The following is a 22,538-nucleotide window of genomic DNA, read 5'->3' as shown; positions in this document are numbered from 1 at the left end:
TTCTGCTTGTCCCCAGTGGCAGTTCCCAGGTGCTGACCTTCAGCTCCTCTAGGTCAGGCCTCTCAGTTGAGATTAATAATAATAATAATAATAATAATAATAATAATAATAATAATAATAATAATAATAATAATAATAATAATAATAATAACAACAATAATAATAATAATAATAAATAAGTATAACAATGATTCTACTGATGATTTCTGCTTGTCCCCAGTGGCAGTTCCCGGGTGCTGACCTTCAGCTCCTCCAGGTCAGGCCTCTCCATGCGCACCACGGCCGCCAGCAGCTGCTCCTCGAGGCCGTGGCGGGTGACAGAGAAGTTGATGAGGGTGCACTGGGCCTGCAGCTCGGGCTGGAAGTGGGGGTTTGCCAGCTTGGTGTGCAGAATCAGACGGAAGGCAGGGTGCAAGGCACACTCCTTGTCCCCAATCCTGATGTACCTGGAATTTCAGCAAAAGGAGCAGCAGGCACAGGGCTCTCAGGCAGTGGCAGCTGCTTGGTGCTCTTCACAGAAATTGTCATTTATGCAAAGTGTTTTGTACTGGACAGACTTAAATCAATTCTGATTTGAGGTAAAAACCCCAGAGAATCTCCCCTGAATTTTGGATCCTGTTTAAAGAGGCTCAAATTTTCCTGTGCCTGGCAGCACAACCAGTCCAGCCATGAACTCTCTTGGCTTTGGGCAGAGGCTGAATCCTGCCTAAAACTGGAGGTGCAGGGAGGAAAAGCCTCTCAGCCTCGAGCTTTTCACTGCTCACAGCTGAAATTACCCAGTGTTGGCTCTGGCCAGGCCAGCTCTGCAGCTGTGCTGAGCTTGGCACGTCAAGCCACATGTGGAGAGTGGTGGCTGCCACTGCCAGGAGGTGACATCAGCCAGGAAAGCGCAGCATCCTCCTGCTCTGCACTGCTGCCATGGAGCTCACAGACCCCAGGGAATTACAGCATTCTCTGAACCCAGGTTTAACCCAGCCCAGAAATGCAACCATGCCCTGGGTGGTATCCAAAGCTGTGGCCAGGGAGGGGATTCTGTCTCTGGGGAGACCCCACCTGGAACAGTGCCCAGCTCTGCTGTCCCCAGTGTAAGAAAAAGGACAAGGAAGTGTTGGAACAATTCCAGAGGAGACCTGGAAGCTGCTAAAGGGACTGGAGCACCTCCCCTACGGAGCCAGGCTGGGAGAGCTGGGAATGGCCAGCCTGGAGAGGAGAAGGTTGTGTGGAGAGCTCAGAGCCCTGCCAGGGTCTGGAGGGGCTGCAGGGGAGCTGGAGAGGAACTCACCAGGAACTGAAGTGACAGGACAAGGGAGAATGGCTCAGACTGAAAAAGGGAAATTCAGGTTGGATATTGGGATAAATCCTTCTCTGGGAGGGTGGGGAGGCCCTGGCACAGGGTGCCCAGAGCAGCTGGGGCTGTTCCTGGATCCCTGGCAGTGCCCAAGACCAGGCTGGATGGGGCTGGGAGCAGCCTGGGACAGTGGGAGGTGTCCCTGCCATGGCTGGGGTGGCTCTGGATAATGTTTAAAGTCCCTCCCAACCCAAACCATTTCATGATTCTATATTACCAAAGCCCATGAGAACCAGAGTCAAAGAGAAACTAGACAATGTTTTTAGGGATGCACTGGGACTGTTGTGGGAATGGTGATGTTCCAGAGGGAGTTTGAATTCACTTCCCAGTCCAGCATCACTCACTGGGTGCCCTCTTGGCCCCCTTGATTACTTTTGGAGCTGCAAATCCCCCAGTAGAGGAAGCTCAGAGAGACCCTGCCAGACCCCACAGCAAAACCATTCCTGCTCTGGGACTGGCAGCATCTGCCTGGAGTCTGGGCTCAGGGCCTGGAAACACAGAATCCAGGGACTTTCTTTGTGATTTATGACTTATTTTCCCTTTGTTAGCAAAGATGTGATTTCACAGGGAGTTTTGAGAGCAGGGATGCACACAAGGATGCACTCAATGCCTGAGTGTTCCAGCATAGGGGGGCTCAGATTTGCCACCCTCCCCTGCTGCACCTCCCTCTCAACATCCTCCAAATATTCCAACCCTGCACTGGGACCAACCCTGCCTTTCCATGCTGCAGCCAAACCCATGCTCAGCCACCCTTTCTGGGATGCTTTCCCCAGCAAACTTCACAGACAGCTTGCCTTGCCCACCAGCTTCCAACACCCTGGGATGTTTCAGGCAAGCAGGGAAATAATCCTCAAAGAACTTAAGGAAAAAGAGCTCCCTGGCTGCCTCTCTTGCTGACCTCCTCTTGGCTGGAGGTGACCAGAACCTGACCTCATTAAGAAACATTTGATATCCTTGGTGCTGAAACCTGTAGCTGCATTTCTAAACGCTGTGCAGTGTTTGCTAAAATTCAAGGCTACTCTTACTTCACAACAGCAGCAGCTATTTTGGTAATAATTCAGTGTCAGAACAGCCATTTACAGACCCCAAGGTCAGTGTACAATGGGAGAATTACAGGTCTCTGTTTTACACGAGGTTTGAATGAAGCTGTGAAATGAAATGAGAAATCCAGGTTGATTTCCAAGCCATCCTGTGGCTGAACTGCCTGTGATTGCCTGATTTAAAATGCCCTCACTGTTGAAGACAGGATGTTAAAGCTGCTGGATGGGAACACCTCCGTGCTGAGGGCAGGAACAGAGAGCACAGCAGCCCCCAGCCCATATCCCCAAACCCCCCAAGCTCACCTGCCTTTCTTGATTGTTTCTCGCCCCAGTAACGGCCCCAGCACTGGATCCACGGATTCCTCCAGGTTCTCAATCAAAACCAGGTCTCCAGCAGCCAGGGCTTGTTCCAGAGTGTCCAGATACCTGTGGGAAACAGCGCTGGTGCCTCCTGCAGCAGAGCAGGGTGTGACACTGTCAGTGAGGAGGGGACAGAGGGACCTTCACTGCAGTGCCAGCATTTGGGGAGAGGAGGGGTAAGGTGGTGTCAGTGCCTGGTGCAGAGAGTGGCACTGCCAGAGAGAATCCTGGCTGTCCAACAGGGAGAATGAGGCTCCCAAGGATGAGCAGTGACCACTGAGTCTGGCCCAGGCAGCTGTAAGCAAAGCTGGCACAGCCTGGAGTTATTTTCAGCACATTGTTTCCTCCAGAGCCCACTGGTGCAAAACATCTTAAAGCAAGGATGAAGAGCAGCTTTCAGCTCTGTTTTGCCCAGGGTTTAGGGTCATGCTTAGGACAACGTCTTTCCTGCCAAGGAAATGGAGCCCTGTGCCCAGGGCCCAAGTGGAACAGGGATGCTCAGCTTTGGGATGTCTCCTACCAGGAAGGGCTGGGCTAAGAGCCTGGGCTGTGTCCTTCAGAGCTGCCCTGCACTTCCCTCAACGCCTCTGCCAAGAGAGGAGCAGGAGCCTGGGCAGGAGGGGAGGATGCTCCAGGCACTTGTGCACCTGAATCACCTCCACTGCTCAAAATTCACACTCCTCATGTAAGCCACAGCTCGGGGGCTCAAGAGGTGACAGAAGGATCTGAAACAAAAGTTCAGAGTGACTTTTAGGCCAGACCTTTAGAGGGATATGCTGATCCAGTTCAACCCCCAGCCCTGATGAGCAGTTTTTCTGAGTCCAGGGGTGTTTTACACAAAGACAGTCAGAAGGAATGACAGAGCTGCCCCCAGAGCTGCCCCCAGAGCCCTTCCTGAAGGTGGGCCCTCTCTGTGGGTTTAGATCTCTTCCAGCAGTTGAAAGCCAAAAGCTCCATCTCCCAGAGGATGAAACATTCCCTGAATTACTGTAATGGAGCAGTGATGATGCTTTTAGTCCTCAGGTCTGAGACACCACAGCAAAACACTAAATTCTCATCTTTAAAGCCCCTGCCAGCCCAAAGTATGGCCAGGGAGGGGAAAAAGGGACATGGTATTGGCACAGCAGGGATGCTACAGGGTCTGCTCCTCTGGTTCCATCCTGCAGGTTCAGATTTAGGTGCCTCTTCTGGGATCCTTGCTGTTCCACAGAGAGCCTGCAGGAACTGCAAGGCAGGGTGAAAAACAGCCTTATTTTGATCCCACGTGAGACCAGATCCAGTAACTCCCTGTTGTTTTGTCTGAAGAAAGCAGAGGAGGCACCAGCAAAACAACCTGGGTAACCTCAGAGGAGGAAACACGAGCAACCCCAAGGCACCTCCAAATCTACGGGAATTTGGAACACCAGGCCTGGGTCACTCTGCTCTGTATTTGGGAAACAACCCCAGGGCTCCCACATCTCCACAGGGATCCCACTCGGGCTGCCCCACCCTAGCTGGGTGAGGAGCTGAGGATCCTCACTATGGGCAGAGATTGGTGCAAGGGGACACAGCAGAAAACCTGTCTGTCTGCCTGGGGATGAGAGCCAGGCCTGGGAAGGCCTTGCCATGAAAGATTGATCCAGATCCGTGCAGGGGGGCTGCAATGAGAATGTCCAGCTGGTGGGAGCAGCCTCAGCCCAGGCAGTCTGCAGGACATGGGGACCTCTCCAGACCCAAACCCTCTCTTTCTCCAAGAGGTAGGAAGCTCTGGTCATCCTTCTGGATGAAACTAAACCAGGACATGACACCTACAGGGAGCCCCATGGAGGATGTCACAGTTTTACACAGGCCAGTTGTCCAGAGAAGCTGTGGCTGCCCCATCCCTGGAAATGCCCAAGGCCAGGTTGGACAGGGCTTGGAGCAACCTGGAGTAGTGGAAGATGTCCCTGCCCATGGCACTGGATGGGATTTAAGGTCCCTTCCAACCCGAGCCAGTCTGGGATTCTGCGATACCCAAATTCAGCTCCCTGCTCACTCCATCAGCAGCCTCAGAGGAGTTTCTATAGTAACTGAGCCAAGCACTGAAGAGACCCTTGCTTTAATGAGAAATCCCTGTCATTTTGGTAATGAACAAGCCAATAACGTGAGCAAGCAGGGTGGCAAGCAGGGTTTCCCTGGATGTGAGTGCCTCAGACACCGCAGCTGAGTGCCCAGAGCTCGCCCAGCGCCGGGCAGGCACACCCCATGGTCACCAGGTGAGAAGGATGATTTTACCCCTTCTGCCCCACCCGGATCACCCTCAGCGCTTCTCCGTGGCTGCTTTTGATCCATTTGCTGCCCTGCAGCTGGGGGTCCACCATGAGGGGCCAGCGCTCACAGCTGCTCAGGATGGTGGCGTTCTCGGTGGACGTGCGGTCGGCCGGCAGGCCCTGGTTCCGCCACGCCGCCACGGCCGCGTCGTCCGCCAGCATGGACAGCGGCTCCAGGCACGGAGTCACGGGGATTGGCACCTGGTGGGAAAACAAAAAGGCTTCCTGGTGATTCCAAGGGAGGCTGGCTTAATAAAAAACGGTAAGTCACATTTATCTGTGTCAGCAGCTGTGCCATCAGGAGGTTTGGGCAGCAGGGAGGATTTTGCTGCTCTGCACCGCTCAGGTGAGAGCCCCAGAGCTGCCCCAGCCTGGGCCCAGCACAGGCAGGAGCTGGAGCTGCTGGGGAGAGCCCAGGGGAGCCACAGAGATGCTCCAAGGGCTGGAGCCCCTCTGCTCTGGAGCCAGGCTGGGAGAGCTGGGGGTGCTCACCTGGAAAAGGATCCAGGGAGAGCTCAGAGCCCCTTGCAGGGCCTGAAGGGGCTCCAGGAGAGCTGGAGAGGGACTGGGGACAAGGGATGGAGGGACAGGACACAGGGGATGGCTTCCCACTGCCAGAGGGTGGGTTAGATGGGATATTGGGAAGGAATTTTTGGCTGTGAGGGTGGGGAGACCCTGGTGCAGGGTGCCCAGAGCAGCTGTAAGGGGATGTTCAGTGGATCCCTGGAAGGGGATGTTCAATGTTCATAAAGGGTTCTCAGAGCCTTCAAGGCCAGGTTGGATGGGATCTAGTGGAATATGTTCCTGCCTGTGGCAAGGGAGTCGGAATGAGATGATTTTAAGGTGCCTCCCAGCACAAAGATTCTGTGGTTCCATGATTTATCAGTGTTTTCCCATTCTATGGAGTACTTCCAACCTGGTTTTGTTTCCCAGTCCTGTTGTGAATGAACACAACCTCTGCACAAACAATCCCAGGGGTTTTGCTCCACTGGCTGGGGTCACTCCCTGCCCTGTTCAGCTCCCTGACACAGCTTGGAAGGACAGAATTAACAGAGTTAGCCCCCTCCTAAGGCTGCTGTTGTGTTACAAACCAGCACCAGCAGCTCCAGAAACACCTCTCTGACAGGGGAGGCCATTTCTGGGTGTGACAAGCAGAGTTACCTGTGCCAGGTGTCTGAGCAGAATGGGCTTTCATTTCCACTGGAATTCCAGGCACTTCCTTGTTCTAAGCACAGTCAGGTCATTTTTGAAACCATGTCTTAACAAAGTTTCTGGCTTAGTGTTAGGAAATGCAGAATGAAGTTTTTCTCTCTCAGCCTAAGGAACTGTCTGCTTTGGTCAGCCCTTTGATTTGGGCATCTCTGGGACCTTATTTAAAAGATTCTTGGCATCATTTGTATGTTAAAATTGGTAAAATATTAAAAAAGTTTCAAGCACAATGGTCTCCATCTGGTCCTAACAGCAAGACATGGGTAAAACCAGCTGAGAGGCACGGCCAGCACGACCAGAGCTTGTGTCCAGAATGAAAAAACACCTGGAGATTTTCCAAGCCTACTGGAGAGCTGGCAGTGATCTCTGCCTGATCCAATTCCATCTCCATATTCCCCCCTCCTTCGTGGCCATGGACAGAACTGCAGAGCTGGGCTCTGTGCTTGGGATTTTCCCGAGTACATGGAGGAACTTCACCGAGCAGGGACACCACATTTTCCCCAAGGAGGAGTAAATGGCCATGTCCTGACCCTCACTCCTGCTCAGTGAGGACACAGTGATGTCCCTCACCTGAGAGATCCCCTGTGGGCACCAGGATTTATGGCCACATTAATCCTATGGCTTCTCAGAGGAATCAGGGCTTACTTCTAGCTGGTGCAAATAGGGCCTCCAGATGCCATCCAGGAGGTCCTGGCGGTATTTCCTGGTGAAGTAGCCCAGGTAGGAGATGAAGGCTGTGATCAGCAGGACATCTCCACACAAGGTGCTCTGCTGCTGTTTGAAGTCCTTCACGGCCTCAGCCCATCTCACGTTTTCAGAGGCAAGGCCCCCAACCTGCAAATTCCCAAGTCAGATTGATCATTCATGCAATCATGGATTGGTTTGGGTTGGAAGGGACCTTAAAGTTCAACTCATCCCACCCCTGCCATGGCAGGGACACCTTCCCCTGGCCCAGGCTGCTCCAGCCCCAGTGTCCAGCCTGGCCTTGGGCACTGCCAGGGATCCAGGGACAGCCCCAGCTGCTCTGGGCACCCTGTGCCAGCCCTGCTCACCCTCACAAGGAAGGATTACAGAGGTATTTAAGCCCATCAGCTGTTAATTGCCTTAACACCACAGATTCCCACCTCATTACACCCTCTCCCACACAGAGCACTCCTCCACAGCCTTCAGTATTTCACACAATTTATTATCGCGCCAGGTACGTGGGATTTTGATCACAATTCCCTTCACATTCTGTCAAGAAAATGCTTCCTCCTACCTATTTTTCATCAGCATCCAATGTCCAGACAGTGCAGCTGGGGCTCTGAAGGGGGTTCAGCATCTCCTTATGAAATAAATTACCTTTACACCCACAGATCACTTACTTGACCATCGGTACATTTTGGGGTACTGTTGGAAATAGGAATGGAATGCAGCCTTCAGCTTACAAGCCAGAGAAACCCAACCCAGTTTTGAGTTGACCTCATGGGTCTGAGATAGGGAATGCCAGATTTTACAATGGAATTCATGATTGCAGTCTCCTGCTGCCAAAGAGAAACCTCTCTTGATGTACAGCCCAGAGCAGGCACAGCTCCCCTCTGCTCACAGGTTCTGTCACCAGGGTCAACCAACACCTTTTATTTTTCCTCCTCAGTCCACGTTGTTATTTCTGGTTGTTATTTCTTCATGTTTCTCATTTTCAGTAAAAACACCTCTATATCTTTCTCTTCTGCAGTTTCAGCTATGGAATACTGACATGGCACCGTCCCTTTCTCCAGGCCCCTGTTCAATGTGACACAGGCCCAGCTCTGACACCAATCCCTCTGACAAGCCCTAGGAGCACCTCCAATAACTCATTCCCCTAAACTGGGCTATATTGCCATCCCAAACTGCTCTGCAGACACAGATCCCCAGGATGGGAAGGCAACACCTTCACTGAAATTCACTGTCACACCTTCCAACCTGACCAAGTCCTGTTTCCAGCAGAATTCCAGCTGCCTCCTGAGGGTCAGAGCCACCTTCACATTCCCAACACCAACTCGCTGCCGTTTCCACAGTGTTGGTTGTCCTGCAGACACTCCAGATCAAACAGCTCTCCTTCCACCCTCGTGTACCTCCTACCCCCAGATAAACAGCCAGGATCTCCCAGGCCAAGATGTTCTTGGGTTCCCCTCTGGAGCTCCTGACCACAGGCCCAGCTCTGTCCTGGGAGCGCTGCACACACAGGCACAGCTCTGGACACAGCTTCCAGCTTCCCACGGCTGCAGACTTCAGCAGCTGTGACCCAGAGTTTGTGTCCCTGTGCTTAACAGCCTCTGATGATTTCTGACTTCATGACCTAGCCTAAGCTGCTGTGGGTATCAACCCAACTTTTGGCACCTACAGCATCCCGTGGGCAGGAGATGCACAGTTCAGCTGAGCTTTCTGTGTAAAAGTACATCCTTTGATGTGCTGCCTGAACTTTTCAATTGCTAAAACGTTTGTCCAGCACAAAACCAGGGAACAATCCTGCTGGCACCAGCTTCCCTGCACCACTCAGGATTCCAAGCCCTCAGTACCCCTCTGCTGTCTCCTTTTCAGGTTGAAGAGCTTTAGCCTCTTCAATAATTCCTCACACAGAAGCAGCCTTTTGATTCTCCTTGCAATCTTTATCTGCACCGAATGATGCAATCTTTATTATCCGGTTTCTTTTATTGTTGCTGTCTCTGCACCATTTCCCATTCTCCTCCGGCCTTTGAGGTGCAGCAGAGGGGGTGGCAGTAATGCTGCACATTCAAGATTTATTTAGAAAGCATTCATAGAGCAAGACGGGGATTTTTCTGTTTTGTTCTCCCTTCTTTTCCTAACAAACCCTAATATCCGGTTTCAGATGGGCTTTGGGTTTGGTGAGGGCTTTTTGCTTCTGGGAGCACAGAGCTCACAGCACTCTTAACTCCATCCTTTCATTCCTGAGTGATAACAATCAGCTCAGCATCACTTACAGGGCATGTGAAGCAAAACCTCATTTCTCCAATGTACTTTACATTACCTTTATCTGCCTGGTGTTTCATCCCTCCATCACTTGGGATCATTTTTACAATTCTTTATAGACAGTTGGCATCATCACTGCGGAGCCGTGCGACCTCCTACACACCAGCTCATTTCTGATTCATGGAATCACAGAATCACCAACTGCTTTGGGTGGGAAGAGACCTTAAAGCCCATCCATCCCACCCCTGCCATGGCAGGGACACCTTCCCCTGGCCCAGGCTGCTCCAGTCCCAATGCCTGGCCTTGGGCACTACCAGGGATCCAGGGGTAGCCCCAGCTGCTCTGGGCAGTTTATTCTGATGAGCACAAGAACCTGCAAAAATAGCTTTGATGACCTTTCTGCCCTGCCAAAACTGCCCCTTTGGATCAAGGAAAACTGCTTCTGGGAAGTTTGACCCCTCCCAGGAGCAGAAAGAGAAGCCTCAGATTTTCTTTGCCCCACCTGACCTCAGAGCTGTCCCCAGATCTGCCCCAGCCGAGCTGCTGTGCACAAACATGAGCTCCTCACAGAGCTGCAGAGGTTCCCCAGTGCCTTTTGCTGGTCTCAGACTGCTGATGTCCCTTTTGCATTGCTGGAAAGATACTCATGGTAGGATTAGGACCACAGCTGCCTTTCCTAGGGCTGCACCATGTGGAGGGCAAAGCCTGACCCAACATATCCAAACCTCCCTGGCTGCTGCATTGGACTCCTGGTTTAGGGGTGAACAATCTGTTCTCAGCCCATAGGTATCTGCATCTGGCATCACTGAACTTCATCCCCTTCCTGTGCTTCCCATATCTCGACCATCCACTTACTTCATCTACAGCAACGCTGAGGGAATTCCCAGTTTTACGTTCTCACTCTTGGAAGTTTGTCTTTTCGCAGAGAGTTATATTCCTTACAGTGGAATGAAGGCTGGAAATCATCAAGGATCAGGCAGCCCAGGCTATACCTGCCCTGCTCCTCCTTTGTTCTGGACAGGCCCTGGTCTCAGCCCATGAATCTCATCTTATCCCACTTCTTGAAAATGCACTGCTTTTAAGTTATTGGCCACTTTTAAGGATCATACATAAATTATCCTTAATCTCAACTCCAGTTACAGGGCAGAGTCCAGTTCTTCCATCTTTCCTTTGTAGTTTTTATAGATGGAGCATCCATAGGTCTTCCCTCCAGTCTCCTTGAGGTCAACTCCCGTATTAATCCCACGGCCCCTCTAAAACAAAGAAGTCTTTATTGATCTGATTTTCCTGGAACTCTGAGGTGCTACCATACTCCTAATTAATTTTTTCAGGTTATTTTTTATCTCCTTAGGTCCCAGAGGTCTTTTCTTCTCCTTTGTTCAGATCACACACTACTGACACTTTTAATACATTCAAGATATCTCAGGTGTCTCCTACCTCAGGTCCTAGAAGTCATTGGAATTCTTTTTATTTGGCAAGAGGCAAATTAAAAGCTACTCCTTGGATTACCTTTGGCTCTTTGATAATGACAGAGAGTGCACAACCATTCTTCACCCATCTTGTGCACAACAGTTGTGATTTTTCCTGTCACATCTGTCCCCTCCACACCTTTTCCAAAATGAAGAGCCCTAATCAATTATGTCTCTCCTCACATGGAAGGAAGTTTCTGTGCTTTGTTGTAGCTTTTCTAGGCTGCCCACAGCCTGCTTAGACAGGGTGCCCACACGTGGGATGACAGACCCAATACAATGACGCTTAACTTCTCTTTCCTGAGGTTTTTTCTACCAATTAGTAATATTCAATTTGTCTTTTTTCCTCCTGTCAAGTGCCACACTGCTGTTCCTGAGAACTCTCCGCAACAACTCCAAGAGCTCTTCTGTGAGTGATAATAGTGCAATTAGGCCCTATCCATGTAACTGCATGATTACAGTTTGTTTTCCCTGCACACGTTATTTAGCATTTGTCATCACTAAATTTCCTCCTCTGCCTTAGCACACACCCACTCACAAACACCACTCATCAGCCAGCCTCCCTTTCTGGTGCACAGATCCTGTCCCCTGGATGCTGGAGCATCTTCCTGAGGCCACCTGACGTTCATGAGATGCCAGTCTGGCACTGTGAGAGCTGGGCTTGCCTCAATCCCCCAGGTTCATTTGGCAAGCCAAAGCATCGCTCTCCACGTCCGGCTGCATTCTTTACACAACCTCAGACGTGTTTGTTTCAAAGTCTGGGAGCTCATTTCTACCCACAGCCACACCAGTGACACATCCTGAATGCCAAACGAGCTGCACATCACTGAGGGCTGCCAGGTGCTGCTCCTAGATCAGAGCCAGGATGGCATGGGAGGTGAGTGCAGGGCACAGCACTGAGGCTGAGCAAGCAGCTCCTTGCCCACATTATAGAAATGATCAATTGCTGACAGTGTAAAATCATAGAATTGTTGAGGCTGGGAGCTGTTCCCATGGCATGGGGTGGTGAAGAGATGTAACCAGCATGGTCTGGGACGTGGTGTCACACAATCACAGAACCATGGAATGGTTTGGGCTGGAAGGGATCACAAAGCCCACCCAGAGCCATCCCTGCCATGGCAGGGACACCTTCCCCTGTCCCAGGCTGCTCCAAGCCCTGTCCAGCCTGGCCTTGGGCACTGCCAGGGATCCAGAGGCAGCCCCAGCTGCTCTGGGCACCTGTGCCAGCCCTCCCCACCCTCCCAGGGAATGATTTCTTTCATATATCTAAATTGAATTTCCCCTCTTTCAGTCTGAATCCATTCTCCCTTGTCTTGTCACTCCAGTTCTTGATGCAAAATCCCTCTCCAGTTCCTTGTAGGCCCCTCTAAATATTTTGCATTCTGACTTGGAGGAGACTGAGGATTTTAGAGAAATTTTCACTCCAATTCTTGTGATTTCAGAACCTGCAGAGCTCTGTTCACACCTTTGTTTTTATGATACCAATTTTGACTCACATCCTTTGGCCCATCAGTACCTGCTCACACACTTAAGCCCCAAGAAGGAGGCGAGAGTTGTGACAGCAGCAGATCCAGGCACTTGAACGAGCAGAGCTGCCCTGGCACATGGAAACAAAAGCATTTTCCATGCTGGAACTCGCTGCAGTGCAGGAAACATCTCCAAAACCGTGAGAGGATGTGCTGTGTGCACAGGGCCCAGCCCAGGCCGTGTCCCTCGCTCTGCCAGCACTCACCAGGCGGTTGGCGAGGGTGATGGTGCAGGCTGTGGCTGCAGCCTCCTGCTGGCACTGCAGTTTGTCTGACGTGGCCTTCTCAAACCTGGCCGTGAGCTTGCCCAGGTTCTCGTTGAGGCGCTGCGGGTGGAAAACAGGAGAAGTCAGGAACAGCATGGGTTTAACAACTTGGGAACAATGCAGAGCTGTTGGAGGAGTCCAAAAGGCCATGAAGACACTCCAGGGACTGGAGCCCCTCTGCTCTGGAGACAGAGAGAGCTGGGGGTGTCCAACCTGGACAGCAGAAGGCTCCATGGAGAGCTCAGAGCCCCTTCCGGTACCTAAAAGGACTCCAGGAGAGCTGGAGAGGGACAAGGGGTGGAGGAACAGGACACAGGGAATGGCCCTGAGGGCAGGAATGGATGGGATACTGGGCAGGAATTATTCCCTGGCAGGGTGGGGAGGGCTGGCACAGGTGCCCAGAGCAGCTGGGGCTGCCCCTGGATCCCTGGCAGTGCCCAAGGCCAGGCTGGACATTGGGGCTGGAGCAGCCTGGGACAGGGGAAGGTGTCCCTGCCATGGCAGGGGTGGCACTGGCTGGGCTTTGTGATCCTTTCCAGCCCAAACCATTCTGGGATCCTGTGATCCTGAGGCAAACCTTTGTCCAGAGCTGGCCAAGCTCCAGCCCAGCCGATCCAGCCAGGGCTGGCACCAGGAGCCAGCACAGAACAGAGCAGGGCTGGGCTGTGCCACTGCTTGGAGCTCACGCCCTTGGCACAGGCAGAGGCAAAGGACACACAAAATTAATTTATTTGGGGCTTCTGGCTGAGCCCTGATGATGAGTGCTCTGGCTGAGCAATGAGCAGGCACCTGAGGAACCCAAATCTGATATTTCCTGATGCTACAGCCCCTTGTCTCTGACCAGTCCTTGAGGCTCTACTGGTTCCCCAAGTGTGCTCAATTCCCCAGGGGACTCCTGGAGTTCTGCTGAACCATCTCCAAGCCATGCCCTCACACACTCCCAGCAAGGAATCTGACCTTGAATTGAAGGGCTCTGTCCTGAGAGAATGTGCCAGGAGCCCCCAGTGAGGTGGGGCCATGGGCTGGGAGGGGCAGGAAGAGGCCAAAGCAGCTGCACAAAAAACTGGAGAGCCTTTTGCTCAGACAGAGCGTTCACACTCGGATCTAAACCAAACCAACAGCTCCCACAAGCACTTGGAGCATTTCACTTCTGATAAGAGAAGTAATAATTGATTTTATCTGTACCCAATGCAGACTGCTTAAGGCTAAACTGCTTGTAAATCACTTTAACATTGAGTTACACACTAGAAACAAACCTGAAAATGAAAAAGGATTATATTAGAGATCTCTGCAGCTCTCCTGGATACTGGCAAACACAAAGCAGCCTCTCCTTGACCTGCCTTGGAACAATAACACAAAAAGTTTCTGTCCCTGTGGATGTACGAGCCTACAAAGGTTCATATATACCATATCCCAGTATAAAAGCATGATCTGATCATTGAGATTCTATAGAATATATGCATATATCTGGTTTGCAGGGCCCCAGCAGGGGCACACAAATACAGATGTGTGCAGCTGTGGACACGCCTCTCACTCCCACCTCCAGCAGCCCCAGGTGCAGAGCACTCAATTCCCAGGCAGGCAAAGAAGACAGAAAGTCCTTGATGTTTTGGACAATCGGAATTTTCTCATTTATTAATCAAAATGAGTATAAGACAGCTTGGGGCCCAGCTGAGAGCAGGTATGAATCAGCACACAGCAGTGAAGCTATCCAAGATATCCCAGATAAGTAAGGCTATACCTCCACATCCATCCCACGCTACCCTGCATCATTCCCTGTCTGCAGAGAGGAGAAGGCCCCTAAACCAGGCAGTTTTGTAAGAGCATGCCAGAGGAGTGCCAGTAATCTCCCCAAAGATTGCAATTTTCTTTAACAAAATCCCACTCCTTTGAAAGGAGAAAAAAAAAGGCATCTCAGGCATAAAAACCTTTGGAAAAAACAGCATAAAGGGATGAAAAAAGGTGTCCAGCACATCTGAGGTGGGAGAATTAGACACCAAAGCCCTCTAAATCCATCCCTGCTTCAGGTGCCTCCTTTCATCTGCAGCAGGAAGGGGCGACCAGAGAGTTCAGCACCATTTTCTTGTATTTTTAGTTAAAAAGTGTAGTAAGCATTTTAAGAATGATAAGCCCTTGAAAACATCAAAAGAGTGATGTGTTTTCTAACAGGGTGAGGGGAGCAGAGGGATCTCACTCTCTGGGACCCTGCCCCTGCTGCGGGTCCAGCCCGGCCACAGAGGGGATCCCACTCCCAAAGAGAGATCCCAAAACCTCCTAAAACCAGACAGGTTCTGGAGCAGCTGCTTCCCCTTCCTGTTCCTAGCAGGTATTGTGCTGGGAGGGAGCAGGGAGGAAAGCAGAATAAAGCAGGATGTGTTTTTACATAGAGATAATTTTCTGAAGGAAAATGATAAAGGCCTCACTCTAAAATGCACTTTTAATCATGCTGTAATTTCTTCTATTCAGGGATATTTTTTTATTTTTTTTTAAGTAGCAAAAACCCAAATAACATCCAAGATGTGCTGCCAGGGAGCTGTGCCGTGACAAATGAGGCTCCTGCAAGAGCAGTTGTCATCCTGCAAAACCAGGGACTGAGTGTGCAGCCAGCCCAGCTCTGTGCTCCCAGCACTGAATCAGCCCCAGTTCCCATCCCCTGCCCTGTGCAGAGCACTGGGCAAACACTTGTTTGAGATAATGAGTTTTCTCAGGACCCAGGAGAAGAGGTAAATTACATTTAAAAAAAAATTAGGTGGGAATAATAATGATTCCTATTTAGCCTTCCTCTTTGGGTGCAAGCAAGGCTGGAGAAGAACAGAGGAAATTCAGAAAGCAGCAATATTCTGTCACAGAGTCACAGAATGGTCTGGGCTGGAAGGCATCTTAAAGACCAGCCTTTTCCACCCCCTGCCATGGCAGGGACACCTTCCCCTGGCCCAGGGGGCTCCAAGCCCTTTCCAGCCTGGCCTTGGGCACTGCCAGGGATCCAGGGGCAGCCCCAGCTGCTCTGGGCACCCTGTGCCAGGGCCTGCCCACCCTGCCAGGGAACAGTTCCTTCCCTTTAACTAAACTTAATTTAACCTCTTTCAGTGGGAAGCCATTCCCTGTGTCCTGTCCCTCCATCCCTTGTCCCCAGTCCCTCTCCAGCTCTCCTGGAGCCCCTTCAGGCCCTGCAAGGGGCTCTGAGCTCTCCCTGGATCCTTCTCCAGGTGAGCACCCCCAGCTCTCCCAGCCTTTCCTCCCAGCAGAGCTGCTCCACCCCTCTGCTCACCCTGGAGCCTCCTCTGGGCTCTCCCCAGGCTGGGGCAGCTCTGCAGGTGGGGTCTGACCTGAGCACAGGGACAGAACCCCCCTCCCCTCCCTGCTGCCCACGCTGGGGCTCAGCCCAGGCCAGGGCTGGGTTTCAGGGCTGCCAGTGCAACAGGAGGGGGAGAACACCCTGCAACCCCCAAGCCTTTGCATTCCCATCCCTGCTTTAGCACACGGGTACTGAGCAGCAGCTCTGACCGACGGAGAGGATTCCCCGCAGGCAGGGACCAGCAGGACGGGTCCCTCCAAGGACACTCACGGCAATTTTGGCCTTGACAGTGGCCAGCTTGTCCTGGGCCGCTGCCAGCTCAGCATTGGCCCTGTCCAGGGCCTGCCTCTTGGGCTGCACCTCGCAGAACACGTGGTGGAAGCGCACGATGTTCAGCACCCACGAGCACAGCCCGGCCGCCGCCGAGGACTTGGTGGCCACAAACTCAGGGTTGAACTTGGGGTCTTGCAAATAGGGCTGGAGGGCTTTGAGGCAGTTCTCGTGGATGTTCTCCTTGTTGAATTTGATCAAGGAGTCCAGGAAGCCATCTACCCTTGCCATGGCCACTTTGGCTGCTTTCCAGCTCCTGTCCTTGGGGATCTTCCCTCCCGGGGCCGTCAGCACCATCACGGCCGCGGTGACGTTGCTGACAGCAGAAGGAGGTGACCCAAAGGACCTCAGCTCCGTCAGATTGGTCTGAAAAGAGGAAAACAAGGTTGTTAGATAAAAATGAATGGGATTTCTTTTCACTCTGCCACTAATAGAGTCAGGCTCCCAGGCTATCAATCTGATAAATTGGGCTCCTCTCAGCCCCAGCAGTGCTGCCTGCAGATCTCTGCTCTGCATGTTTGCAGCACACCTGCTCCATTCCCTGCTCCTGACATCCCACCTGGGGCCAGCACAGCACACTGCTCCTCCCCAGGCTCCTGGGGGAGCAGGAGGTTTTCTGCCCTCTCAGAGGATTGGGATAAAGAAGAATGACACCTATAGAAGTAACACTCAGGCCTTTAAAACAACCTTCAGAGCTTCCCTTCTACCCAAGCTGAGATGCCAAAGCCATCCTGTGATTCCCACATCCTGCAGCCCTCAGGGTTCAGGGAATGCAGCTGCTGAGAAACCCAGGCACCCTCACAGGGCCAGCAGCACTGGAGGAACCAAAAGGGCATTTTTGTCTCTAACTCCTGATTTCCCAAGTTTTCAAACTCTCTATCACTCCTGGCTTTGCATTTTTTTTATTTTGCAGGTGCTCTGCACTGGGTCTGTCACAACCACACATCATTCATCATTGTCCATATAACAATTACCTCAATTATCATCCATATAAATGTAATTATCTCGTATAGGTATGGATTTATCTCTCCATAACACTTTAAATAGCTTTGTCTCAGTCACTCTCACTGCCACCAGCCCCTGCAAAAGGCATCATAGCAGGGGACAGAGGGGCTGCAGCAGGTCCCACCCACACAGCCAAAGCCAGGCTGAGCCAGCCCATGGTCACTTCTTGGCTCACATGGGAAAAAAAAAAAAAAAAAGGAAAATGAAAGTTTAAACTGTCAGGAACACAGAGAATGAACCCTGGCAAGGCTGAGCAGGGCCAGCTCTCCTGAGAGCAGTGTTCTGGAGAGTTCTGGAGGCACTAGGAGGGATTATTTAAAGCATCACAATGATAATCCTCCCAGCACAAAACCAGGAGTGGGTTCAAAGTGCAGCCTGTGAGGAGGAAACAGCCTGGACACGTCCCCATGGCCATGGCTGCTCTTCTTTTGCACTGGCAGGTGACACCATCACAGAAATGTCCACAGATCCACATCCTCACTGACTATATGGATTTATTATTGGATTCTACTCCAAAGCTTTTTCTACTCTCTGTGCTCCTTGTCAGTGTCGTATATAACCCTGCAGTCCAAGGAAGATGGCTGAGATAACTGGGCAGAAACTGTACAAGCACACATAAACATTGTTGATTATTCATGTCAGGGAGCAGGTTGGGCTCTCTGATACATCTCCAGTCAGCAGGGAAAGGAGAACATGGCTTCCACTGCTCTGCCACTGCTGCTTTACAGTTCCCTGGAGAAAATCCCAGCATTTCCCCCATCTTTGCCTAATGAGAGATTCTACAGCTCCAGCACGAGCCTGGCACTAATGGAGAGACAAACAATTTTCCTTTTGCACAGTCCTTTCCCTCCCACGAAGGAAATGCAGAGCACAGGTGTCTGCAGCAAAGCTACCTCCTTTCCAAAAGCCAATCCAAGAGAAACCCCATTCTGCATGGCTCCAAGGTGCTTTCCTGTCCCCCAGCAGGACTGAGCCCTGGTTTGAGGCCTTGCTGTGATTGGGGAGTTTCCAGCTGTGGTGTTCCAGCTGTGTGCAGTGGGATGATGCTGCCCCAGGACACTGCAGGAACTGCAGACCAAAACAAATTGCAGGTCCATCTCTCAGGCACATCAGAACCACAGAAAGAACCAGGTTGGAAAAGACCTTTGAGATCATCAAGTCCAACTTCTGACCTAACACCACCTCATCAACTAAACCACAGCACTGAGTGCCACATCCAATGGGAACCCCTGGAGCACCCTTGAAGGACAAACCCTCCAAGGCACAGGAAGGCCTCCCAAAACCAATCTCCTGCATTCAGAGCAGTGCTTATCTCCTGATCACACCACTGGCATCTTCCTTTGGGCCAGCTTTGTCTGCTCCTCTCCATGGCAATGAGCAAAGGAGAACATGGTGCAGCCTCGTGGGTGCTCCAAGTTCCACCAGGAACCCCAGAACCACAGAATTAACCAGGTTGGAAAAGATCTTTGAGATCAGCAAGTCCAACCTATGACCCAACACCTCCTCATCAGCTAAACCCCGGCACTGAGTGCCACATCCAACCTTTCTTTAAACACTGAAGCACCAGCAGGGAGGAAGCTGGAGGAGGGACAATACAATGCCCAGAACTTGGGCCATCAGTGACACAGCTTCTCCCACAGTGTGGAGGAAAAACACTGGGAATCCTCACCCTACCTTGTTGAGGGTGTTGAGAGCAGCCTGGGCAGCTGCCAGGGCAGGCTCAGCCTTGGCCAGGTCCTCCTCACAGTCCTTCTGCTTCTGCTCGACCTCCTGGGTGATGAGGGCCACCTTCTTCTCCTCCTCATCAGCCACCGCCTTCTTCCTGCTCACCTTCTCTGTCTCCACCCCCACCACCTGGATCAGCTTGTCAGCATCCTCATTCTTCTGCTTCAGCTCCACCTCTTGGGCTGCCAGCTTGGCCTTCAGCTCATCCACCTGCAGGGCAGAGATGGGATCAGGACTGCCCTGCCTGCTCCTCAGTGCCCAGCACAGGCTCCCAGCGCAGCAGGGAGGGCCTGGCTGCCAGCACATCCTGCTGATGCCTCAGTTTCAGCTGTGACATTCTCCAGGTTCTGCCCTGCACTGGTACCTAACTCTGAACTCCACACAAAGTGTCAGCAAGGTCTCCTCACAGCTCAGGCACACACAACAATCCTTCTCCAGCCCCACAACCAAGGACAGCGCTGCAGCTCCAGGCCCAAAAAGTGCAACCAGCAGGGAATTGAGGAGAGCAAGCTGGGAGGATGGGACTGCATCACCTGCAGCTGCAATTGCACAATTCACCCCAAGCTGGAAATGGAGCAGAACTGATCCAAGAGTGAAACTCCTGAGCCAGGGCCCATCCTGGGTGCAGCCACGGCCGGGCTCTTGCAGTGCCCAAGGTGCATCCTTGGAAGGGCTTTTAATAAATCCCTGCTTTATTCCTTTAACCCTGCCCAGCCTCTGCTCCAGGAGCCTCTCCAGGCATCACTGGCAGTGAGGGGAACATTTCCAGCTGTTGGCAAGAGCCTGCTGTCCCTTTGCTCGTGGGTGTGACCCACACAGGGCAGGAGGCAGGGAGGAGCCCATCAGAGCCCAGCTCCAGCAGCAGGCACAGCTCTGGGAGCTGGCCCAGACAGAGGGACTGAGGTAACACAGACACTGCTCTGGCCAGGGCCCAGTGGGAAGTAGGAGGAAGCACATTTCAGATGTCCTTGGGATGGTTTCATACAGCCCAGGAGCCCCACCACACAGCAGGAGATCACTGAAAACACAAAGCCATCAGCTTTGGGCACGAGCTCTGATGTCACATCCCCTGAGCAGAGGTGTGTGGGTGCTGTGCCTTGCTGGAGAGGTGACAAGGCTGCAATTCAGCCACACTTCAGCTTCTCACCCTTGCCAGCAGGCACAAGGTGGTTTGGAGCAAGACCTGTGCCCCAGGAGCTCCCTGAGCCTCCTGCTGACCCTGGCACACTCTGCCCTCCCCACCCCTCCAGCCTGGGGGCTCCAGGCATGGGACAGGGCCAGCACCTGCTCTGAGACCATGAGTCCTGCAGGAATCACAGAGATATGGAATGGTTTGTGTTGGAGGAGACCTTAAAGATCATCCAGGGACACCTTCCCCTGTCCCAGGCTGCTCCAGCCCCAGTGTCCAGCCTGGCCTTGGGCACTGCCAGGGATCCAGGGGCAGCGCCAGCTGCTCTGGGCACCCTGTGCCAGCCCTCCCCACCCTGCCAGGGAACAATTCCTGCCCAACATCATTTTTCACCCCAGAAAGATTGCAGTTGAGGTCTGCTGACAGGTCCAGCCCTTGGCAGAGCTCCGAGGGCCAAGGGGGTTTAAATGTGAAATCGGATGAGCCTGAGAGGGGACATCCCCTTGAGCTGGCAGCCAGGAGGCCACCAGCACGGCCGTGGTGGCCACTCCTCACACCCTGCCCACACACAGGAGCCCTCAGCAGCTCCTGCACGGGGGGAGGCTCACACAGGCTCCTGCAGACAGAAAACCTCCTGCTGAAATCCCCATTTCAGTGAATTTACCCACACTCTGGGCAGACCACAGAGGCTTTTACTGCCTGCTCTTAGGCTCATAAAGGTTTGCTTAGAGCTCCTGGGGTACATCTTTACCCACACAAAAACACTCACAGGCAGGGAAGCCAGACTGGTTTTGGCAATACCCATTTTGATACCAGAAGGGAGAGCACAGCCTGCAGTCCATAAGATGAAGCTGTTGACATTTGGCATTGGCTTCACGTGGGGAGCTGTTTTTCAGGACTCTCCACACGCCCTCCATCCATCTCCATCCCCTGCTGGCTGGCTCTGTGGGACTGCTCTCCCCAGGACAAAGGCAGGGCTGTAAATCCAGGCTCACATAATCCCTTCCTGTGACAGAGCCAGCAGCAGCTCCTTGTTCAGTCTCTGGGGGCTGAGTTGAGATGGGCTCTGCTGATGGCTGATATGGCTGTGACCTTCTGCCCAGAAATAGCTTTTGTGTGCTGGATGCACACACAGACGGGAGCTGCAGGGCTTTACACGGCCAGGACAAAACAAGCAGGGGATTAAAATCCACGGGCACTCAACAGCAGCACAAAGGGCAGGTGTAAGCTCAGCCCTGGGTAACAGATGATGCCCTGCCAAGCGCACAGCAATGGAAGGGAAAATTACTTTGTCAGGATTTTAAAAAAGCAAGAACGCTGCAGAAGGACTGTTTGCAAGGGCCTGCAGTGACAGGACAAGGGGAAAGGACTTCAAACTGAAGGAGGGCAGGGCTAGGTTGACTACCAGGAAAAAATCCTTCCCTGGGAGGGTGCCCAGAGCAGCTGGGGCTGCCCCTGGATCCCTGGCAGTGCCCAAGGCCAGGCTGGACAGGGTTTGGAGCAGCCTGGGACAGTGGAACATGTCCCTGCTGTGGCAGGGGGTGGAAAAGAATGCTCTTTAAGATCCCTTCCAACCCAAAGAATTCTGTGATTCTGTGAGAAACTTGTGAGCAGCTTCCTGAATGCAGAATGATCTGATAAGCAATTAGTAATGTGAGGTGGAAAGGGAAAGAGCAAAGCAAATGAGAAATTCAAGGGTAATGTGCTGTGACTTCATCAGGGAAAGGAAGGGAGAAGCCCTTGCCTACAAGCAGAACAGCATGAGAAAAATTATTAAAGAGAAGAAAACCTGGAGGGCAGGCTCCCAGAAGACTCATTTTATCTGATTGTCCCTGCCTTGTTTCAAGAACACAAAATACATCAAAAGGTCAGCGATTAATTGATAGCAGCAGCCAGGCTGGAATCTGGAATCCAGTGATGCAATATCAACCACAGCCATCCTCAGAATTACTCAGCAATGGGTGCTGACCTCTTGGTGGCACACAGCACTCTGAAAAACAAATGACTCATGCCACACATCTTCCCAATCCATTATCTCCTAACAGGAAGGAGGCTTCAGCTTCCCCCAGGACTGAGGATGCCGCTGTCCACAGGGAGGGGTGGTTGTAAAACATGGCTGGAGGAGGAAAGTTGGCCAACAGCATCAAGGTGTCCAAATCTCCAAAGGAAAGGATTAAAAAAAAGGGATAGAGGCAGAGGGGACCACAGGAAAAGGAGGCAGAGAGGTTACTTTGAAACAGGAACAGCAAAGTTAAAGAACACCTGCAGCTATGATAGAGCAGCCCCTGGTGCTGGGGCCTCTCTGAGCCCACAGAAATACACAAACCTCATCCTTAACTTGCCAGGGGAATGCCAGGGGTGAGCACCAGTCCTCAGAGCTAAGGCACAGCCAGGGACCAAAACCCTCCACCTTAATTTAAAAATACCTATAGAGAGTTTTTTAGCAGAGGGTGGGCATATATATTGGTAAAGGCCTGTCTGCACAAAACAGCCTCTGGAATAAGTCATGATATTAAGGGCTAAAATCCTTGAAACTTTCCTGCAGAAGAGAGAGTAAAACAATATTCTTGTGTACAAGGGAAAAAATGTAAACCTGTGT

General features: G+C 52.1%; 1 protein-coding gene across 1 annotated transcript in view; it reads right to left on the bottom strand.

Moving 5' to 3' along the window:
• LOC131585928 (dynein axonemal heavy chain 9-like) overlaps positions 1–22,538 on the bottom strand; it is an 89,019-nt gene that overhangs the window by 58,430 nt on the left and 8,051 nt on the right. The window contains exons 5-11 of the mRNA XM_058852587.1: positions 18,760–19,020; positions 16,021–16,446; positions 12,396–12,515; positions 6,891–7,079; positions 5,002–5,237; positions 2,692–2,814; positions 242–446 (exon numbers count right to left, since the gene is read on the bottom strand). Of these exons, the coding sequence (XP_058708570.1) occupies positions 242–446; positions 2,692–2,814; positions 5,002–5,237; positions 6,891–7,079; positions 12,396–12,515; positions 16,021–16,446; positions 18,760–19,020 (1,560 nt within the window). The remainder of the gene's footprint in view (positions 1–241; positions 447–2,691; positions 2,815–5,001; positions 5,238–6,890; positions 7,080–12,395; positions 12,516–16,020; positions 16,447–18,759; positions 19,021–22,538) is intronic.

This window comes from Poecile atricapillus, chromosome 17 (assembly GCF_030490865.1).
Source record: "Poecile atricapillus isolate bPoeAtr1 chromosome 17, bPoeAtr1.hap1, whole genome shotgun sequence".
In the NCBI taxonomy this organism is placed as follows: Eukaryota; Metazoa; Chordata; class Aves; order Passeriformes; family Paridae; genus Poecile; species Poecile atricapillus.
Note: the sequence above shows the minus strand (reverse complement) of the source record. Positions and strands in the feature narration are given on the sequence as shown.